Source organism: Pleurodeles waltl, chromosome 8, assembly GCF_031143425.1.
Source record: "Pleurodeles waltl isolate 20211129_DDA chromosome 8, aPleWal1.hap1.20221129, whole genome shotgun sequence".
NCBI lineage: Eukaryota > Metazoa > Chordata > Amphibia > Caudata > Salamandridae > Pleurodeles > Pleurodeles waltl.
Genome location: NC_090447.1, coordinates 1,310,429,005 through 1,310,449,761, shown reverse-complemented (window position 1 = coordinate 1,310,449,761; position 20,757 = coordinate 1,310,429,005). Strand labels below are relative to the sequence as shown.

General features: G+C 45.3%; 1 protein-coding gene across 4 annotated transcripts in view; it reads right to left on the bottom strand.

The window, feature by feature from the left end:
* Positions 1 to 20,757, bottom strand: part of CENPJ (centromere protein J) — a 261,058-nt gene that overhangs the window by 166,314 nt on the left and 73,987 nt on the right. For all 4 annotated transcript variants that reach the window (XM_069202296.1, XM_069202295.1, XM_069202297.1 and 1 more), the window contains 2 exons: positions 17,892 to 19,485; positions 3,842 to 3,974 (listed from right to left, as the gene is read on the bottom strand). In XM_069202296.1, the coding sequence (XP_069058397.1) occupies positions 3,842 to 3,974; positions 17,892 to 19,485 (1,727 nt within the window). The remainder of the gene's footprint in view (positions 1 to 3,841; positions 3,975 to 17,891; positions 19,486 to 20,757) is intronic.

The window sequence follows — 20,757 nt, the reverse complement described above, 5'->3', positions numbered from 1 at the left end:
GTAGTATTGTCCGTCAGGACCTGAACTGACGGACTGCGAAGGGATGGGAGGAAGGCCTTGAGAGCCAAACGTACAGCCCGTAACTCTAACAGATTTATATGAAACATCTGTTCTACTGGAGACCAAAGACCCTTGATCTCCAGGTCCCCCAGATGAGCTCCACACCCTAGAGTGGAAGCATCCGTTATTACCGTGGCCACAGGTGGAGCTTGCGAGAACGGCCTTCCTCGGGTAAGATTACCGTCCGCAATCCACCATTTCAAATCCGTGGCAGCATCTCTGGAGATTCTCACCGAACCTTGGAGATCTCCTTTGTGTTGAGACCACTGCTTTCGGAGGCAGCACTGAAGAGCCCTCATGTGCCAGCGAGCGTGAGTGACCAACAGTATGCAAGAAGCAAACAGGCCAAGCAGGCGTAGGACCCTGAGGACCAGAATAACCGCTCCACTTCGAAACATTGGAACCAACGCCTGAATGTCCTGAATCCGCTGAAGCGGAGGAAAGGCTCGATTCAATGTTGTATCCATTACTGCCCCTATGAACAGGAGGTGCTGAGAGGGCTCTATGTGAGATTTGGGCATGTTCACAGAAAAACCCAGGTCGAACAACAACTGAGTAGTCGACTGAAGGTGATGCAACACGAGCTCCGGAGACTTGGCTTTGATCAACCAGTCGTCCAGATAAGAAAATACTGCTATCCCCTTCCTTCTGAGCTCCGCTGCAACCACCGACATCACCTTCGTGAAGACTCGAGGTGCTGAAGTAAGACCAAACGGGAGAACTGCAAACTGATAGTGCAGCGACCCCACCACAAACCGGAGATACTTCCTGTGCGACTTGAGTATCGGGATATGAAAGTAAGCATCCTGCAAGTCGACAGACACCATCCAATCTCCATTGTTCAGCGCCAAAAGCACCTGAGCTAGGGTCAGCATCTTGAACTTTTCCTGTTTGAGAAACCAATTCAAGATCCTCAGGTCCAGGATTGGCCTCAACCGACCATCCTTCTTGGGAATCAGGAAGTATCTCGAGTAACAACCCTGACCCCTTTCCTGCTCTAGAACCAACTCCACCGCGCCCTTTGAAAGGAGGACTTGAACCTCCTGTTCTAGCAACAGGAGGTGTTCTTCTGAACAATAGGAAGGACAGGGCGGGATGGGGGGCGGAAACTCCCGAAAGGGTAGTGTATAGCCTTTTCTCACAATGCTGGTAACCCAGGAGTCTGATGTTATGACCTCCCACTTGTGGAGAAAATTCAGTAATCTCCCCCCTACAGGAGTGAGAAGGAATTGGCGGAAGCCTAAGGCTGCTTCCCATGCTGCACCCCTCCAGAGGATGAGGAAGAGGCAGAGTGCTGCTGAGTGGCTCACCTGGTACGGACCCTACCCCTCCCTCTGAAAGATCTATAGGAGAGAGCAGAGGTGGGTTGCTGGAATTTTCCTCGAAAGGAGGAGGAGGAGGAACCACGACCAAATCCTCGAAACCTCCTAAAAAATCTGGAGTAAGCAGAAGAAGTGGCCTGCAAGCCCAACAACTTGGCAGTGGCCCTACTCTCCTTGAACCTTTCTAATGCCGAATCCGCCTTGGCGCCGAAAAGCTTGTCACCATCAAAAGGAAGGTCCAAGAGGGTCGATTGCACATCAGAGGAAAAACCAGAGCTACGAAGCCAGGCCTGCCTCCTCGCAGCCACAGCAGTGCCCATTGCTCTAGCAACCGAGTCAGATGTATCCAACCCAGATTGAATAACCTGGGTTGCTGCTGCCTGAGCATCTGAGACCAGGGTCAAAAATTCCTGAGGAACCTCTGTGTGCGTCGATTTAATCTCGTCCATCAGGGCATAAATGTATCTCCCTAAGATGCATGTAGCATTGGTGGACTTCAAAGCCATGCTACATGACGAGAAGACCTTCTTCGATGACATGTCCATCTTTTTAGAGTCTCTATCCGAGGGCACAGCTGGAAAGGACCCAGGAGCAGATCGAGCTGAGCACGAAGCCTGAACCACCAGGCTTTCAGGTGTTGGATGCCTGGAAAGAAAGCCTGGATCAGCCGGTGCCACCCGATACCTCTGAGCCACAGATCTATTCACGGCCGAAGAAGACACCGGCTTCTTCCAGACTTCCATAATGGGGTCCAGTAGTGCCTCATTGAAAGGCAAAAGTGGCTCTGCAGATGTAGAGGCAGGATGCAACACTTCCGTCAAGATATTAGGCTTGGTCTCAGTGACTGGCAAAGGGAGGTCCAGAACGTCAGCCGCCTTTCTAATGACTGAATGAAAAGAGGCTGCCTCCTCTGTGTACTCCCCAGGTGATGACAAGTCCCATTCAGGAGAGGTGTCCAGGCCACTAGCAGTGTCCAAGCCATGGAGACCCTCACGAGAGTCCTCAATCTCCCCTTCCTCCAAAGCTTGTCTCCGGTATCCCTGTTCTTCAAGGAGGCGAAGAGCAAGCTTCTGCGAATGCAGTCTCTCCTCTATCCTCGGCGTCGACATGGCGTCAGCGGACATCGAAGCCTGACGACGATCTTCGGATTCGTCAGACGCCAGGACTAAAGGCACCATGGTTTTCTTCAGCGGCGAACGTGGAGCAGGACGAAGCGAAGACTGTTCCAGAGTCGGAGGAGGTCGAGTCGGCGTCGCTGGCTGAGACGCCGAAGCCGCAGGAGCCAAAGCCGCAGGGGCCAAAGCCACAGGAGCCAAAGCCACAGGAGCCAAAGCCACAGGAGCCGATACCGGCGCCGAGCCCATGTTTCCCAAGGGGAGAAAGGGCATAAAGGGTGCCGGTCGAAGTGGAGCCGGAGCACCCATGTTAAAGGCCAAAGGGCCTGAAGGGCCAGCCGGTCCACCACCTGGAGCCATCTGACATGGGCGAAGTCGGAGAAGCCGGAGAAGGTAACGGCGTCGTCGGCTGGGGTGAGACAGTAGGACTAACTTCCCAAGTCTTCCGACGTCGAGTCGAAAGTGACCTGGATAGAGACCTCTCCCTGCTCGACCGGCACCGAGATTCGACGGCGCCGGGAGTCCCGATGACGCCAATGTGACTTCGGTGACGACGACTTTCGGTGACATCTTTTCTCCTTTTTCTTTGATTTTGCAAGAAAAAGTTTGGCCTCACGTTCTTTCAGGGCTTTCCGATTCATGTGTTGACAAGAATCGCACTTGTCAACATCGTGGTCGGAACTCAGACACCACAAACAGTCAGAATGTGGGTCCGTTACCGACATTTTGCCTCCACACTCTCGGCAGGGCTTGAATCCCGACTTTCTTTACGACATTGTAATGTCTCAAAGTAAAAATAACCAAAAACACACTAACTGTCGAACAGCAACAGTAGCTCCCTCGAAGATAACCGTTTTGAATGGCACGGAAAAAAGGGAACGGACGTCGGCGAGGACCTCTTATTGCCTGAATGACGTCAGACGGCGTCGTGTGGGCAATTGTGACGTCCTCGTCGACGTGCAGAAGCTAGGAAGAAGATTTCCGTCGAATGCTGGCGCAATGGGAGTATTCATTAGGTGAGGAATCCACAGGTAGTTGTATCCATCAGAAGCTGCTCGACCACACTACCCCTAAATAGAGCACTCTGGGATTGCATAGCAAGCCCTGTCCACTCACCGGGGGTGCCCTGGACCCTTTGCACTGTATTTACATGCCGCAAACGGCCAGCTTCCTACAAAACTCAAAAATCCATTCAAATCAGCGTGCAAGAACAAAGTGTCACAGAGTTGCTTCAACTATGCACCAGGCAATGCTATATTTTCATCACACCACTGTAATAGCAGTTAATCAGTTTACAGACTGATGAGTAATAAATACCAGTTATGAAAAACCTGAATGAGTTACCTGAATTTTTCCATGGCTTTCTCTTGGTCAGCACGAAGTTTTGATAGCAAAGCATTCTCAAACTTAAACTTTTCAACTTCCCTTTCTAGTTCAGCAAGCTTCTCTTTTAAAAGCTGAGATCGAACAGTGTCACCTAGAACAAAGAAATTTGAATGTATCACTTTAACACAAAGACTTCACAGTAAGAAAATAAGTTACCTGTAACTGCAGTTCTCCAGTACTGGTATCTTTCATAAATTCACATGCTTGAAATATTCCCAGTCGTCGAGATGGGAGTCCCCGGTAATTTAATAAAGCAGTCAAAAAAGGACCAAACTTGAACTATAAACAATCAAGCGACAGCACCCTCTAGAACACTCCCAACATAGGCTGAGTCCCTCAGATTTTCAAGCACAAGGGGGAATAGATAATCCAGAGCTATAAGGGGAGCCTCTCTGGGGAGGAAGGTGGATCTATGAAAGATACCAATAAAGGAGAACTGCAGTTACAGATAACTTATTTTCTTCTCCGGTATTGGATCTTTCATAGATTCACATGCTTGAATCAGAATAGCAAGCAGTTACTGTATTTGTATATCTTATAGTATTGGCGCAAATAGTGGATGGTGGGTAGAAAATATATACATAACATTCATATGCAATATAATACATTTATACACATCCTACATTAAAATCTGCATGAATACATAAACACATGGAACAAAGAGGCTCCTCTTAATGAAATAAGTGGTATAGTAAAACCAATCCAACTGCTGTGTGATTGCGCTGCACCGATTCCAGGTAATAATGCTGCATAAATAATATGCACACTTTTCCAAATCGCATCACAACACATCTTCTCCAGAGGTACTTACGCAAACAAAGTAGTTGAAGTGGAACTGCCCCTGTTGAATGCATCCTACTTTTCTCTGTGAAGGGATTGCTAGTCTGAGTGGTAGAACTGGATTGCAGCTTAAATTCATTCAGTAATGGTTGCCATTGTGACTGGAGCACCCTTACGAGTGTGACTATCCAAGTCCAACAGTTGGTCAGGTCACATGAGTTGTTTAGTTCGATGTAAGTAGAAATTTTAGATATCACTTGATACCTAGAGTATGAATAGACCTCTCAGATCGTGATGTTGAATTCAGGGGAAAAGTCTGAAATATTATAGGCTCATTGAGGCAAAATCTGAAGGAACCTTGGGAATAAATCTGTGGATTGGTTCAGAGAAGAACTAAATTGCCTGTGAGATGCAAGAAGACTCTTGTGGTGAGAACGCCTGCATCTTCTCTACCCTACTTTTCGAGGTGTGTGCCAGTAACAAGACAACCTTCCATGCAAGAAATAGGAGGTGTGCTCTGAGAATGGGTTTAAATTAACCCTTTATGAGTTGAAATAGAAGTATGGTCAGGTGCCAGTCTGAGGAAGCAGCCATTTCTGTAGGAAAGCACTGAATAAATATTTTATGAATTGTTTGATGATTCTGCAAGAGTAGAAAGTAAAAATGTGATGGACAGCCAAATCTTGATAACGCATGTACCAACTGTGACTGAGCTAGTGATAGGATAGTTATTTGCCCGATTATGCTAGTAGAGGATGTAGGTTTGATTTTCTGGCGCCACAGGCAGAAACTTTCCCATTAATGTTTATGTGTCCTTATCGTGGCCTCCTCCTTGACTTGGAGAGAATACCCATGCAGTCAAGAGGAATATTGAGATCTTTGGATTGATGGAATTTAGGAGCTGTGCACCTAATAGGAAAGAAGTCAGATCAGGATGAAGGGCCTGGCCTTAGTTTATCATCAAAGGTTTACAGACTGTTGGTAGGTGAATGTGGTTGTATTCTGATAGAAGGAGAAGCTCAGTGAACCAATGCTGAACTAGCCACCTGGGGGCTATCAGGACAAGAGAACACTGCTATGCGTTCCTCTTGGTGAGAATATTTGGTATTAAAGGTATTGGGGAAAAAGGTATATATAGATCTTGGAGCATCTGTTGAAAGGCATTCTACCAAGATCCTGGATGTGGAGATGCCAACTTGCATAGAACTGGCATTTTCCGGTTTCGTTTGTTGTAAAGGGATGTAGAGCCAGTTTGCCCAGAATAAGAAGATCATGCTTAAATTGGAGTGATCAAATTCTCTTCTAGGAGGCGGTTTCCAGTTTTTGTTTTTTTTAGCATGTCTGCTATGAGATTTCTAGTCCAGGGACTATGTTCAGCCCAAAGAGTTATCCTGTGTGTCATTAGCCGACACCAAATTTCCTGGTCTTCCTCGGACAGCACCAAGGATCTTGTGCGCTTAGTTTATTCACGTATTGCATGCTGGTAGTACTGTCCTTGCAAACTAACAACAAACACTCTGCTACATTGGCAGAAAAATTTGGAGACCGAACAGCTGGCTTTGAGATCTAGGTGAGTGGTATGTATGCTCTTCTGGAGCAGAGACCAATTTCCTCGAATCAGAGGTTCTGCAGATGACTGCCCCAGCTTTCCAGGGAAGTACTTGTAGTTTGAGACTACCAGACTAGAGCTTCCATCACCTATGTGAAAGCTCATCAGGCCCTGAAGTGATTTGTTTGATTGAATCTATTGTTTTTGTAGCTGCTCCTGTAAGGCATTAATTTTCAGGCATTCAAGAGGGATCTTATTGATCGCTGAGGACCTGACACCCAAAAGCTAATTGAACAGAAAGTATCTTCTTTGATGGAGGAGTTGATTATCTCTGATAATTCACAAAGAGACAGCCTGTGAAACAACTTTCGGCAAGCCTCTTTGGGCTTGGACGCTTGAAATGCTGTTGGTGCTTTTATCAACGAGCTGTCAAAGTTGGGGAAACCCTTCCTAAAAAGCTGATCTGAAGCTAAATGGAAGAACTCTGATGAGTGGGAATGCTAAAACAAAAATATATATCATGTGCTGAAGGAGACCATATAAACAAATGATTTCCGGAAATAGTAGGTAATTTCTGTCGGTGTATGCTGGATGGACACTCCTCTGTTTTCTGGTTTATGAGGCAAAACCAAGAACATAAGCCTCTTTCTTGCTGAGAATGTGGGTTTCTCTCTATAGACCCTTTGGTCAGAGTGGCTAGCACTTCCTTCTGAAGGTAGATGGCGGAATTTGGGTGAACTGCAACATATATGGCTGTACCTTCCCCATATTACCAATGAATTGGCAGCGCGTACAGTAGTCTGGAACTAGATGAGAACGTGTCCTTGCTGGTTAGGCGGAGTTATGAATTATAGGGTTTTCCAGGATTATAATTCCTCCTGGATATATGAGCAATTGGAATAAGTTTTACAGCTTTCCTATTTAAATTCTTAAAGACAAAACAAACTTATTTCTAGTTTGTTATAGGAAACTGGAAGTGTTTGTTCTCTCGCTCCGAAAGGTATGGAAATCCCAAAAATAAATCTGGTGGGGAAATCCACTAGTTGCGGCTGTAATATGCTCTGAAGCTCTAGTATGAGATACATGGACCTGACCCACGCTCTGCAGTTGGAGGCAGAGTGGTGTAATTGTTCCATATATTGACTGTTGAAGACATGCTCATATTGGTACCTCAATGCTTGACTCTAAATTATTCTGGATTATGTGCGATTTGCTCTTGTTGACAATTACTTGTTTTGGTCAATTTGTATTATGATTAAGTTCAAGGAGGCGGATGTAAACAACTAGGCTCATGCAGACAATATTTGTTGTTGACGAGGCCTTTGTAGAGGATGCAGTCATGGACATGGCCATCATCGACAAAGCATACAGAGACAAGACCATAGTAGATGTGGTTCTGTAGACTAGGTGTAAGGAAATGCCTCCTTGGCATGGTTAACCCCTGACTTTTTGCCTTTGCTGATGCTAAGTTTTGATTTGAAAGTGTGCTGAGGCCTGCTAACCAAGCCCCAGCACCAGTGTTCTTTCCCTAACCTGTACTTTTGTTTCCACAATTGGCACACCATGGCATCCAGGTAAGTCCCTTGTAACTGGTACCCCTGGTACCAAGGGCCCTGATGCCAGGGAAGGTCTCTAAGGGCTGCAGCATGTCTTATGCCACCCCGGGGACCCCTCACTCAGCACAGACACACTGCTTGCCAGCTTGTGTGTGCTAGTGAGGACAAAACGACTAAGTCGACATGGCACTCCCTTCAGGGTGCCATGCTAACCTCACACTGGCTATGAAGTATAAATAAGTCACCCCTCTAGCAGGCCTTACAGCCCTAAGGAAGGGTGCACTATACCATAGGTGAGGGCATAAGTGCATGATCACTATGCCCCTACAGTGTCTAAGCAAAATCTTAGACATTGCAAGTGCAGGGTAGCCATAAGAGTATATGGTCTGGGAGTCTGTCATGCACAAACTCCACAGCACCATAATGGCTACACTGAAAACTGTGAAGTTTGGTATCAAACCTCTCAGCACAGTAAATGCACACTGATGCCAGTGTACATTTTATTGTAACATACACCCCAAAGGTGCCCCCTGAAACCTTAACCGACTACCCGTGTAGGCTGACTGGTTTTAACAGCCTGCCACACACCAGATATGTTGCTGGCCACATGGGGAGAGTGTCTTTGTCACTCTGTGGCTAGTAACAAAGCCTGTACTGGGTGGAGGTGCTTCACACCTCCCCCTGCAGGAACTGTAACACCTGGCGGTGAGCCTCAAAGGGTCACCCCCTTTGTTACAGCACCACATGGCACTCCAGCAAGTGAAGTTGCACGCCCCCTCCGGTCACGGCCCCACTTTTGGCGGCAAGGCCGGAGGAGATAATGAGAAAAACAAGGAGGAGTCACTGGCCAGTCAGGACAGCCCCTAAGGTGTCCTGAGCTGAGGAGACTCTGACTTTTAGAAATCCTCCATCTTGCAGATGGAGGATTCCCCCAATAGGAGTAGGGATGTGCCCCCCTCCCCTCAGGGAGGAGGCACAAAGAGGGTGTAGCCACCCTCAGGGCTAGTAGCCATTGGCTACTAACCCCCCCCAGACCTAAAGACACCCCTAAATTCAGTATTTAGGGGCTCCCCAGAACCTAGGAACTCAGATTCCTGCAACCTAAGAAGAAGAGGACTGCTGAACTGAAAACCTGCAGAGAAGACAGAGACCCCAACTGCTTTGGCCCCAGCTCTACCGGCCTGTCTCCCCACTTCTAAAGACACTGCTCCAGCGACGCTCTCCCCAGGGACCAGCAACCTCTGAAGCCTCAGAGGACTGCCCTGCATCTAGAAGGACCAAGAACTCCCGAGGACAGCGGCTCTGTTCACCAAAGACTGCAACTTTGCAACAAAGAAGCAACTTTGAAACAACACGTGTTTCCCGCCGGAAGCTTTAGACTTTGTTCTCCACAAGTCGAGCCGGGGGCGTTGGGTGCAGAGTGCAATCACTTCAGGGAGGACTCCCCGGCGACTGCAAGACCGTGAGTAGCCAGAGTTGACCCCCCTGAGCCCCCACAGCGACGCCTGCAGAGGGAATACAGAGGCTCCCCTGACCGCGACTGCCTGCTTCTAAGATCCGGCGCCTGGTAAAGACTCTGCACCCGCAGCCCCCAGGGCCTGAAGGATCCGACCTCTAGTGCAGGAGCGACCCCCAGGTGGCCCTCTCCCTTGCCCAGGTGGTGGCTACCCCGAGGAGCCCTCCCTGCATCGCTGAAGAGACCCCTTGGTCTCCCATTGATTCCTATAGAGAACCCGACGCTTGTTTGCACACTGCACCCGGCCACCCCCGTGCTGCTGAGGGTGTACTTTCTGTGTGGACTTGTGTCCCCCCCGGTCTGCCCTCCGAAGACGCGGGTACTTACCTGCTGGCAGACTGGAACTGGGGCACCCCCTTGTCCATTGAAGCATATGTGTTTTGGGCACCTCTGATCTCTGCACCTGACCGGCCCTGAGCTGCTGGTGTGGTAACTTTGGGGTTGCTCTGAACCCCCAACGGTGGGCTACCTTGGACCCAAACTTGAACCCCGTAGGTGGTTTACTTACCTGCAAAAACTAACAAACTCTTACTCCCCCCAGGAACTGTTGAAAATTGCACTGTGTCTAGTTTTAAAATAGCTATATGTGATTTATGTGAAAACTGTATATGCTGTTTTGCTAATTCAAAGTTCCTAAAGTACCTACCTGCAATACCTTTCATTTGAAGTATTACATGTAAATCTTGAACCTGTGGTTCTTAAAATAAACTAAGAAAATATATTTTTCTATACAAAAACCTATTGGCCTGGAATTGTCTCTGAGAGCGTGTTCCTCATTTATTGCCTGTGTGTGTACAACAAATGCTTAACACTACTCCTTTGATAAGCCTACTGCTTGACCACACTACCACAAAATAGAGCATTAGTATTATCTCTTTTTGCCACTATCTTACCTCTAAGGGGAACCCTTGGACTCTGTGCATACTATTCCTTACTTTGAAATAGTGCATACAGAGCCAACTTCCTACACTAGGTCATTGTAGGCAAGGCCGTAGTAGTAGACAACCATCAGAAGAGGATGTCGCAGATGAACATCTTAAATGAGACTGTCGCAGATGAACATCGTAAATGAGACTGTCACAGATGACCATCATAGAAGAGGCTGTTGTATATGACCATCATAGGAGAGGCCGTTGTAGATGATACTGCCATCATAGATGAGGATGTCAGACAACCATCACAGATGAGGCTGTCGTGGATGACCGTCGTAGGCGGCCATCGTAGATGAGGCCATCGTCGACGACCACCGTAGACAAGTCGTAGATGACCGTCGTAGATGACCACTGTAGATGACCTTCATAGACTACTACTGTAAATGACTATCCTAGACAACCCTCATAGATGAGGCCACCATAGATGAGGCCCTTCAGAGATGAGGCCATCATAGACCACTGTAGATGACTGTCGTAGATGATCACTGTAGATGACCGTCATAGATGACCATCGTAGATGAGACCGTTGTAGATGAGGCCTTCGTAGACAAGGCCCTTCGGAGATGAGGTAATAATAGTCGACATTGTCATCAACCACCTGAAAGTAGTTTCTATGAATGATGATTTTACAGGCTGTTTTCAGAAGCCCCATTGTAAGGTTATGATGGTCTCTCTGGTGTATTGTCAGAGTTGAAGAGGGAGTTTTTTTCTTTTCTTTCTCTCTTTGAGAAGTGCCTTATGAAGACTCAAGTCTCTTTATGTATTTTCTGTGTGCCTACTAGAGAGTCTGGCGCAACATCTCCCTCTGACTTCTCCTGTGAGGTGAAGGAATCCTCACTGTCCTCATTATTAGTGACAGATTTAAGATTTTGTAATCCCAGCCAGTAATAGCCTCACCTCTCAGAACGTGAGAGTTTGAGGAAAAGGTTAGACATACTTATGTAGTCTTTTACCTTGTTTACTTAGAGAAATGAAACAGGAAATATAATCTTGGCTGATCCAAAAGAAGTAAAAGCTGAAGAACTGAGCAGAGCTCAGGGAGACTCCCTTCACACGACGTGCGGTAGAAAATCTGAGGGACTCAGCCTCTGTTGGGAGTGCTCTAGAGGGTGCTGTTGCTTGATTGTTTATAGTTCAAATTTGGTCCTTTTTTGAAAAACGACATTGATAGGCTATTAAACTGACCTTTTCATTGCCATTATAGCCTATGATAGTGATGTGTATATATACTGCTTTATTAGATTACTGGGGACTCTGATCTCGACGACGGGGAATGATTCAAGCATGTGAATCTATGAAAGATCCAATACTGGAGAACTAGCTTGATCATAAAAATAACAAGAAGCATATTTAATAATGAATTGTTAGTCTTCGCACAATGGACCACATAATATGGAGCACAGAAGTATAAACATTTGGTTTAACCAGATTTCGTTCTCTGCTAAACAAACAACTGTATTATATTATACAAAATAGTTACCTGCCTGTAGGAGTACTTTCAGAGTGAAGCCTTTCTGGATTCAGTGGTTGGGTTCAGAATGGCCTCTTATTTATTATTATATATTTTTTTTTTAAGTGAATGCTGTCTTTGTCAACCATTTGGTGCTATATCCCTCCTCAACTGAAAAGACACCTGCCCCGGACGTTCCAAAGCATAGTCACCATCTTGAGCTACTTTTTATCCAGAAATCATTTTTGGTCGTGGCTTCCTGTGTGGTACATTCATATTCTCCTTCCCTATTGTACATTTTTTACTTGCTTTCTGGCAGAGGCCGAAGGTTTGCATGTTAATCCAGAAAGTCTACAAGCTAAAAAGCTAGTTCTACAGGTAGATACCAATTTCATATTGCAGTATGATTTTTTATCGATTCTAGCAGTTTTCCCTTGTCCTGCGAGAGTTTGGGTGGAAAAATAAAAAAGTTTGCATTTGCAAACAGAGGTCTATGTACTTCCTGTCCCACTTGTGCTTCCTTTTTTGCTTGAAAGTCCATATAGCCCTATTTGGTGAAGACGTATATGGATGACCATATGGCCGCCCTGCAGATGTCACGGATCGAGACATTAGCTAATACAGTGTAGCTCCTTTCTTCCTCATGGAACTTTAGTTTCTCTTATTGTGTCACTCCTGCCATTGTGTCACGTCATTGTATCATTTATTGTATCATGTGGCGTATCATTTGGGGTAGCCACCTCGAAATAGTTTCTTTTGAAACAAATGACCAACCTTGTCCATGTTAATCGATGTTCCTTGACTAGCAGTTCATTCAGGAAGGGGGTAGACATGGATTTCTTTTCTCCTTAGATGCGCAATCACCGCAGCTAGGCATTTTGGTTGGTTATTTTATACCAAAATGTAACACCATGAATTGGTAGTGTAACTTGTCATAGACGAATTTCAGGAACATCTTGTACTGTGTTTTATGTTGACACATAAAGGTATGAGTCTGAGTTCTTTTGTTATGTATTGCCACTGAAGCCCCTCGATGCAGGTGCAAGATAACTTCCTGCAGGGCTGACATTTAAGATTTTTGCATTTGGATATATCGGTTGAGGTTCCCCAAGGTCTAAGCAGAGTCGAGGCACTTGTATGGTTTTGGGACAAGAAAGTAGACAGAGTAGAATCCTTGTACAACTTTTCTTTCTGGTACTATATCTACTACTTTTTTTACCTACAAAACGTCTACCACCTCCTGTTTAAGGTGCAGCAAATCTAATTTTCTGTGTCTTCTTCGCTTTGGTTTGATGTGGGATGGCAGTTTAAAGAGTTAGTTCTTCTGTTGTAGGTGGCGTTGTTCCATTCTTGGAGAAATCCTCCAATTCTGCCCTGACTACTGTTAAATGTAGGGGAACCTCTTCTGTTAAGTCATTTGCTGGTGTGTGCAGCACCTCTTGGTGCGGTTACTCTTACCAGAGCTTCCCTTAAAAGGGGGGTACCTCTTCAGCTACCTTGTCTGAATGTTGTCAAAGAAGATCAGGATGAGTTCACTAGTTATGGATGCTACACTTCTCTTGGCCGAGAGACAACATTTTCCTGACCCGTAATCGAAGTCTGAATGAGCAGGTAGATCCTCTATCCAAAAACCTCTGAATTACTAAAGTGAGGAATTACCAAAGTGAGGAATTCCTCATTCTAAGACTGTTGTTACATGCCCAGAGGGTAAATACTGGCAGATCACTGGCCACCCTCCAAGTGCTCAATTTCAGAAACTATGAGCTAGAGGGTGGTAATGTAGTTAAATTTGAATTTGCATTGGGATTCATCTTCCGCATCCATCTTTCAGTGAAACCTTTAGGCTTGTAGCAGTCATTTCTGTGCATGAAACATCTGGCTCGGCTACCGTCTTCCACGTTTTATAACACCATCTCTTTTTTCCACTCACCCTTCTCCATGCCCCTGCCTCTTCATAGAGAAAAAGGTGTGGGCAAGAAGAAATCTGCTCTTTCTTTTGTCTTCCTTTCTCATCTTTCAGAGGCATGCTGCTACAGGCTCACAATTGAGACCTATAGGATAAAAGGCTATAGGCTATATCCCAGACCTAACCCTCAGGAAGGATTGTGTCTACAATAATAACACACAGGATCAACCAGTCAAGCCTGCCAAGGACAGCGTCTTCCCATGCCCCTTTGGCAACACCTCAGCATCAGCCTTTGCACCTCAGATCTCATAGATGGTCAGTGTTGTTTCCATATGTCCCAGTTCACTCCTAGACTGTCTGAAAGACTAGTGTGATAGCTACTGTATTTAAAGAATGGAGAGGATGCCCCTCAATGCAATAACTCCCTGTGTTCACACTTTGAAATAAACAGTGACTTTTATGGTGTTAAGGTAAAAATCTTCAACTTCACATTTCAGTCTACTCTATTTCAGCTGAGGTGCTACAGACACTGGGAATACAATGCCTAGTTTAAAAGAGAAAAGTTGCAAAAGTAGCATACCCTTTGAAAAACACCCTGATAAAACACAGCACGCAAAATCTTTTCGAGCAGTACTCCTGCCTTAGTCTTTGTGTCCAGTGAGAGATCTCAGCAGTGTATTTTTCCAAAATAAGCGGTCGGCATTTTCACTAAACACAACTTACCTAATAATAGCAAGTTTCCTCTCTTGCCCATATTTGCTACTCAGGCCAAGATTTACCACCACAGAGTCATCACTAATTGCAAATTTGGCTCAGTACCTCATAATCGAAGGTTCAAAAAGTATAACAAGATAGGAAGAGAATCTTCTAAAATGACTCCTTACATTGAATGCTTTTGGGGACACCCAGGAGATACCAGTCCACAGATTCTCCTCCTCGTCGCCTTCTCCCAAGCCTAGCTGCTTAGCCCGTTTTTCTTGATAGAACCAATGTAATCAACATCCCTGCCACACACAAGCCCATATGGTCTAGCTATCAAACCCTTGAAGACCTATGACTCCCTTTCAAACTTCTCAAATGTAGGAAAGTGACCCCCACTTTTTGCCTGGTATCCGATGCAATTTTGACTGAAAGTGCACTGGGTTCCTGCTAACCAGGTCCCCTGTGCCAAATCTCTTTCCCTAAAAATGTACAGTTGTTTACCCGATTAGCAAACCTTTAGCACTTGTGTCAGGCCCTAGTAAATATTACCTGGGTAATGGGTACCAAAGAAAATCCCTACGGTTGCAGCATGTATTGTGCTTCCCTTAGGGACCGCTCACCTAGCACATGCAGACTGCCATTGAAGGCTTCGTGTCTTGGTGCATGTAGGAAGTTGGCTCTGTATATACTATCTCAAGATGAGAGATGGTGTGCACAGAGTCCAAGGGTTCCCCTTAGAGGTTGATAGTGGCTCTCGGGCAGACAGAAACACAGCCTGCTCTGGCAGTAGTGTTAGCACACCCATCCCAACAGGATGACCTGCAAATCTGCTTTCCAAGGCTTCAAAGAAGGCCACCACCCTTGATATGTATATCTGGCTTGCCTCAAAGGAATACCCTCTGCCCCAGGGACCATTTGGCACCAGGACAAGCGAGAAAATTAGTAGTCAGGGAGGAGAGCCCACCTCTCAGGTCAGACCCACCCCTCAGGTGAGCAGCCTGACGTGGACACAATTTTTGAAAGTCTGCCATCCTGGTGCTGGCAGAACTGGGAACTCTGGGACAGGGTTATCCCAACTTCCCATTGGAAGTGTTCATACAGTGGGTATACTGCACCTAGGTGTGAGCAGCCCATTGACTACTACCCTGCACTCCCCCAAACGCTTAAATTCAGTATTTAGAGGAGCCCCTGGTACCAGGAAATCAGGTCCTGCTGACCTAAAGGACATACCAGAGACGCAAAAGTCAAGAACTGACGGCCAGTGGCAGTCTTGGTGCCCACCCTGCCAGCTGCCATTGACAACTGCGAGAAAGAAGCCTCATCCCCCGGCTGCTGAAAATTCCAAAAGCACGGCAAGACTGAAAGCCTACACCCCAGCACAAGGAACTCCTGTGCAGCACAGAGCTGCTTCTCTGCACCTTTGCAGGCACCCAAGAAACACTGAAGAGGACTCCGGATGGCCAAAACCAGAGACCAGAGAGCCCCACTGCACCCATGCCCCCCAGACCGAGTTCAAGTGGGCCAAGAGTGCCAGCGTGGTCTCCAGCCCTTCCAAAGACAAAGTCTATTGTGAGATCCCCCCATTTCGACCTTCTTATTGCTGTCTGCAACCTCTTTGTGCAGACCCCCCCGTTAACCGTTACTGCCTCCAGTGACGGCAACCCGGCGGTCCACTGCACCTGAAGCCCCAGACTGAGTAGCCACTGGTGTCCCTGAATTCCCAGACATCGTGGGGCATGCCAACTTGTTGGTTCAACCGGACTTGTCCCCCACTGCCCCTCCCCCCCGACACCTGCAGCCCGTTTCTGTGGGTCCCTTCCACCATGACAGCCACTGGTAACGGAAACACTATGGTTCAAGAACACTTTGCACCCGGACCCAGGAGTATAGGGACACTGGTGTCCTACATCCCCAAGCATTGCAAGAACTGAACCAACTTGGTAGCTCATCCTGACTGGACTCCCAGTCCTGACCTGCAGCCTCTTATCAACTGGACCAATCCCAATGGACTAACATTGGGCACCGGACGCCATAGTACACCTCTAAATCCAGCCGCCCCAGTGCGACCCAGTGTGACCGGTTTGTGTAGCCTTGACCCTTGACCAATACTTACCTTAAGTCCAGGAGATTGGTACCGTAAGTAGCTGTACTATACCTGTATGCAGTGCTTGTTCCAAGGGCAGGCAGGAGGGTTGAGCGATGAGCCTGTGTTAGCTTGCACAGTGGTACCAAATCTCTGGTGTAATTTGTTTTAATTCTTTCAGATTTCTAGGTCTCAATTCTCTGGGGAACCATGTTAGGTCCCACAGAGCCGACATTGGCACCATCTGGTCTACTTAAGTACACTTTTCCTCCATTTGCTGGATTGATTTCTCCCAGATTTGCAAGTGTGCCTTCTGGTAGTATAATGTCAGGCCAATCTCTCTCTCTCTCTCTATGTCCAGGTACCACGATAAACTTTTTCAAAATCTCTGCTCTGCTTCTGGCCATATAAACTATATTGTTATTCTTTACAGCTAGTAGGTCTTTTGGAGACTGGTGCCAGTAGAACTTAAAAATAGCCATCTTTGCAAATTAATTTGGCCCTAACAGTGTAGGACTATATCTGGTTGTAGGATTTTCACTCAGTGGGTCTTTCACTGACATAGATATAAGGGATACATCACACTTTTTGATTGTGGTAACTATGCCACTCGCATGTGTGCAGTAATTAAAAAGTAAGATCCAGGGTTGATGAATATGGCCCTCAAATGGTTTACCGAAATTGTCAATCTAGCCATCAGACACCAGTCTTCTTTTAGGTTTTAAAGAGTACATCACAGATTTCCCTTCCTCTTTCTATATCTGATTGTCTACTTTTATTTCTAGTTAACTCAAGACCTCAACCCTTTTGAAGTGTTTTTTTTTTTTTTTTTTACTTCAGGCCCTTTACTAAATGAGCTCTGGTAAAACAAATTGAACATCATCTGCTCCCCCAATTTGCCTGTAACACAATTCTAGCCTCGATTTGTCAACAGGGACACAAATGTGCTATTAAGCTATGCTCGTAGCCTCAATTGCACAATTTATCTGTCTTATTCCCTTTCTCATTGTTTGAGCAGAGAAAGTACAACCCTGTATACTTATATTCAAGGGCAGCATACCACATATCCATAACTATCCTTCCAGTATAGGTTTCCCAAACCTTTGGAGGTTTTACAGCTTTTATCCAACTGCTTAGAACTTTAAATTTACCATATCTTATGTAACTGCCTTGCAGCAGATTTTGGTCCATGCTAGTTACAACAGCATAAATGTTAGCTGTCAAATACGGTTTCTTAATTTGTACCATTGAAAAGCTTTTCCATTTTTGTATGAGACTGGAGCAGAAGCATTGTTTTTTATCCTAGGACACTCTGACTATGACACTTAATTAAGCCCCTGTATTATCAAGAAGGCTTTAAAATGTTTAAGGGTGATAAACTGTCAAATGCATTCTACCCGACATTCTTGTTTAAAAGTTGCGAAGTAAAGCAGGATTAAAATAAAATATGTTAGTTGAAAATTAACTTTAAAAAACAGCACAATTTTTATTTTTATTTTATAATAAGAAATAAAGATAATGGGTTGCACCTTACCTGCCACAGGCTCCTGTTTTGCATTCAGTCTGGATTCAAGTTTCTGCAGTGCATCTGGGATCGGTTTTGGCTTTAATGATGGGAACAATTTAACCATCAAATCAGAGGTAGGTGAAGTACCTGAATCAATTTCTGACAGATCTTCTCCTTTCTTTATCGAAGCAACCTTTCTTTTTATGGCTTTGTCTTGAATTGATTTTTGACCCTCACCAGTAAAATTAACTGATGGCAATGTGCCATTATTGTCCGGAATAGGAAATAAAACTTCATCCTTTTCGAGGTCGGCCCAAGTCCTCTCATCATCAAATTCTACATCAATGACATTTCCAGGTGGTATCTTGCTGTGCAAGTCAGAGTCATTTGTTTTACTTTCACTTTCTAGAACTGTGGATTCATCAGAGCTGTAGGTATCCTGGTCTGACAAGTCGAGATCAAGGTCCCTGCTTTTATTCTGCCTGCTAACATTTATGGAAGGACCTTCATAGTCATGATGTGCAGGATTATCTTCTCTGCCCATCTCTAGTTGTTTGTCATCCTCTTTCTTGCTTACCATTGTGGCTTCACAGTCTTCCATATCGGAACTCTCATTACTGCTCCCGTCTTTATCATCCTCATCACTGGTTTCCCATGCAATGCCTTGCAGTGCTGCATTGTCAGCTCTGGGAGGCATCGTCAGTGTTTGCAAGGTAACACCTGGGAACACTGAAGCCCCCACTTCAGATTTTCTTTCTATTATATCAAAATCCTTTGTTTTTTCATGGACAATCTGGTCGTCATGCCTGCTTTTATTTGGTGGCAATGTTTGCTGGTGATGCTGAGCAACCTTGACAGGGGTTGAAGACATTCTGTGACCTTTAATGATCTGCTGATCTTGGGATAATAGTTTTTGAACAAAGGAGGAATTACTTGAGAATGAAATATCTTCAGCAGCATCTTCTAAAAGTAAAAATTCATCTAACTCAATGTTTTCCTTCTCTTTTTCCATCTCCCAGCTCCTACATCTTTTCTGGAATGAAAGCTCAAAAGAAAAGTCATGGTTCTTAAGTGGAGCGCTGGAACACCGTGGCATTAACACTGTGTTTTTCTTAAGCTTTTCAAAACATTGAGCATCTTTTGTGACCCTGTTGCCCACTGCAACTTGTTTAGCATATTGCATTATATTTTCTTTATTGGCTTCCATTTTTTGGTTCATATCTGGTTGAAGAAAATCACTAACCTGCAAAGAGTGTTTAATGTCAATCTCCTCGTTTAACGATTTTGAACATTTGTTCATGTTCTGATTCCTCAACAGAGCAGCGTTCTGGTCAGTTATTGGCCTTTTTTTTGTTTTACCACATTGGCTGGGGTTCTTCATTATTCCGGGAGGTTGCTCAGAAACCGGTTCTTTGCTCAAAGGTATAGTTTTTCGCCGCATCGACTGATATCTCGCAGTTTTGTGTGTAACTGAGTCCTCTGAATGGTTCTGCTGAATAGCCAATTGAATTTCTTTTGATGTTGATTTAGATTTTGGATTTGAAAATCTGGCAATGCCTTCACCACGCTTCAGAAACGGCCGCTTCACCAAAGGTTTTAATACACAAGGTTTTTCTATATTCTAAAATGAAACAAAGATACCAAACATTCTATGATTCAGGAAGCCCACTTAACACATACTTACATCGTTTTCATTTTTAGAAAACGTACAGCAGATTTATATAGATTAAGAAATATTTAATATTTTGAAACCCACATTTTTCATTACCCGTTCATCAATTACACTAGGTGCAATACAGCGCTGAAAATGCCCCATTAAATGTACTGTTCATGTAAAGGATGATTGTTTGGATGTGGAAAAAAGGTTTCAGGCCTAGATAACTGTCAGAAAGTGGATTATTATTTGGTAGTGGGTCCCCCTCCCAACTTAATGAACAGAATCTAGCCAGTTCACATCACAGTTCTAAATGAATCTCTGGGTAACTCTTGGTTGATGAGTACCATGCAATTCACCCAGAGAAAAGTAAAGTCTAAGCAGTACCAAACAACATTAATGTTAAGAACGAAACATAATTCCCAAATAAGTCGTAGATAATAGTTTTCCCCATTTTGAAACCAAATAATTAAAAAATGCCTTTTGGAATATTAGCAATGCAAAGGGCACTTTGTCTATTTGCCTTACCCGAAAAAGCCAGCAGAGGACACTCTTACACCAGGAATGAAAACAAGAACAAGTTAGTCACCTTTAATCCTAGTTCTCTTCCAGTGGAATCCCCATCAAGGCCATAAGAACTGAATTGTCATGCCCTCACAAAGGACCCTAGAGTACTTTGTAAAGATATAAGTATAAAATGCACAAAGCTTTTCAGTAGAAAAGCACACTTAAATATAGAAAAAACGGTCTTTGCAGCTTATTAGCAGGCTCACTTTAAAGAAGAGCCAATTAAACTACAAAGTCACTACATTACCAAAAAGCGACTACAGACATCTTTCACAAAACTATTTTAAAAAGGAAAAGAAAGGACAATAAGGACAGTATTCCTTAATAGGCTCCCATAAACATGAAAATGAAAACTAACAAAAAGTCTTTCAAACCACCATCATCCCACTGGGGCCCCCCACTGAGGTGAATGTGCCGGCTGACCAACGCTAGTACGCAGGATTGCTGCCGTGGCTAAGATCGGGCCCGGCTGCGTGGTGACAGGCCTCCCTGGGTCGGGGGCCACCCGGTGGAAGTATACCCATCGGCAGTACTGCAGCAGGAGGCTTGACTGGGCAGGCGGGCCGGGGCCCTGGCCGCGCCGAGGACTAGGAGGTCTCCGGGCCTGGCCGATCCTATGGGGCCGACCGGAGGGACCCTTCAAGCCCCATGGGATAGGAACTGTCCTGGCCG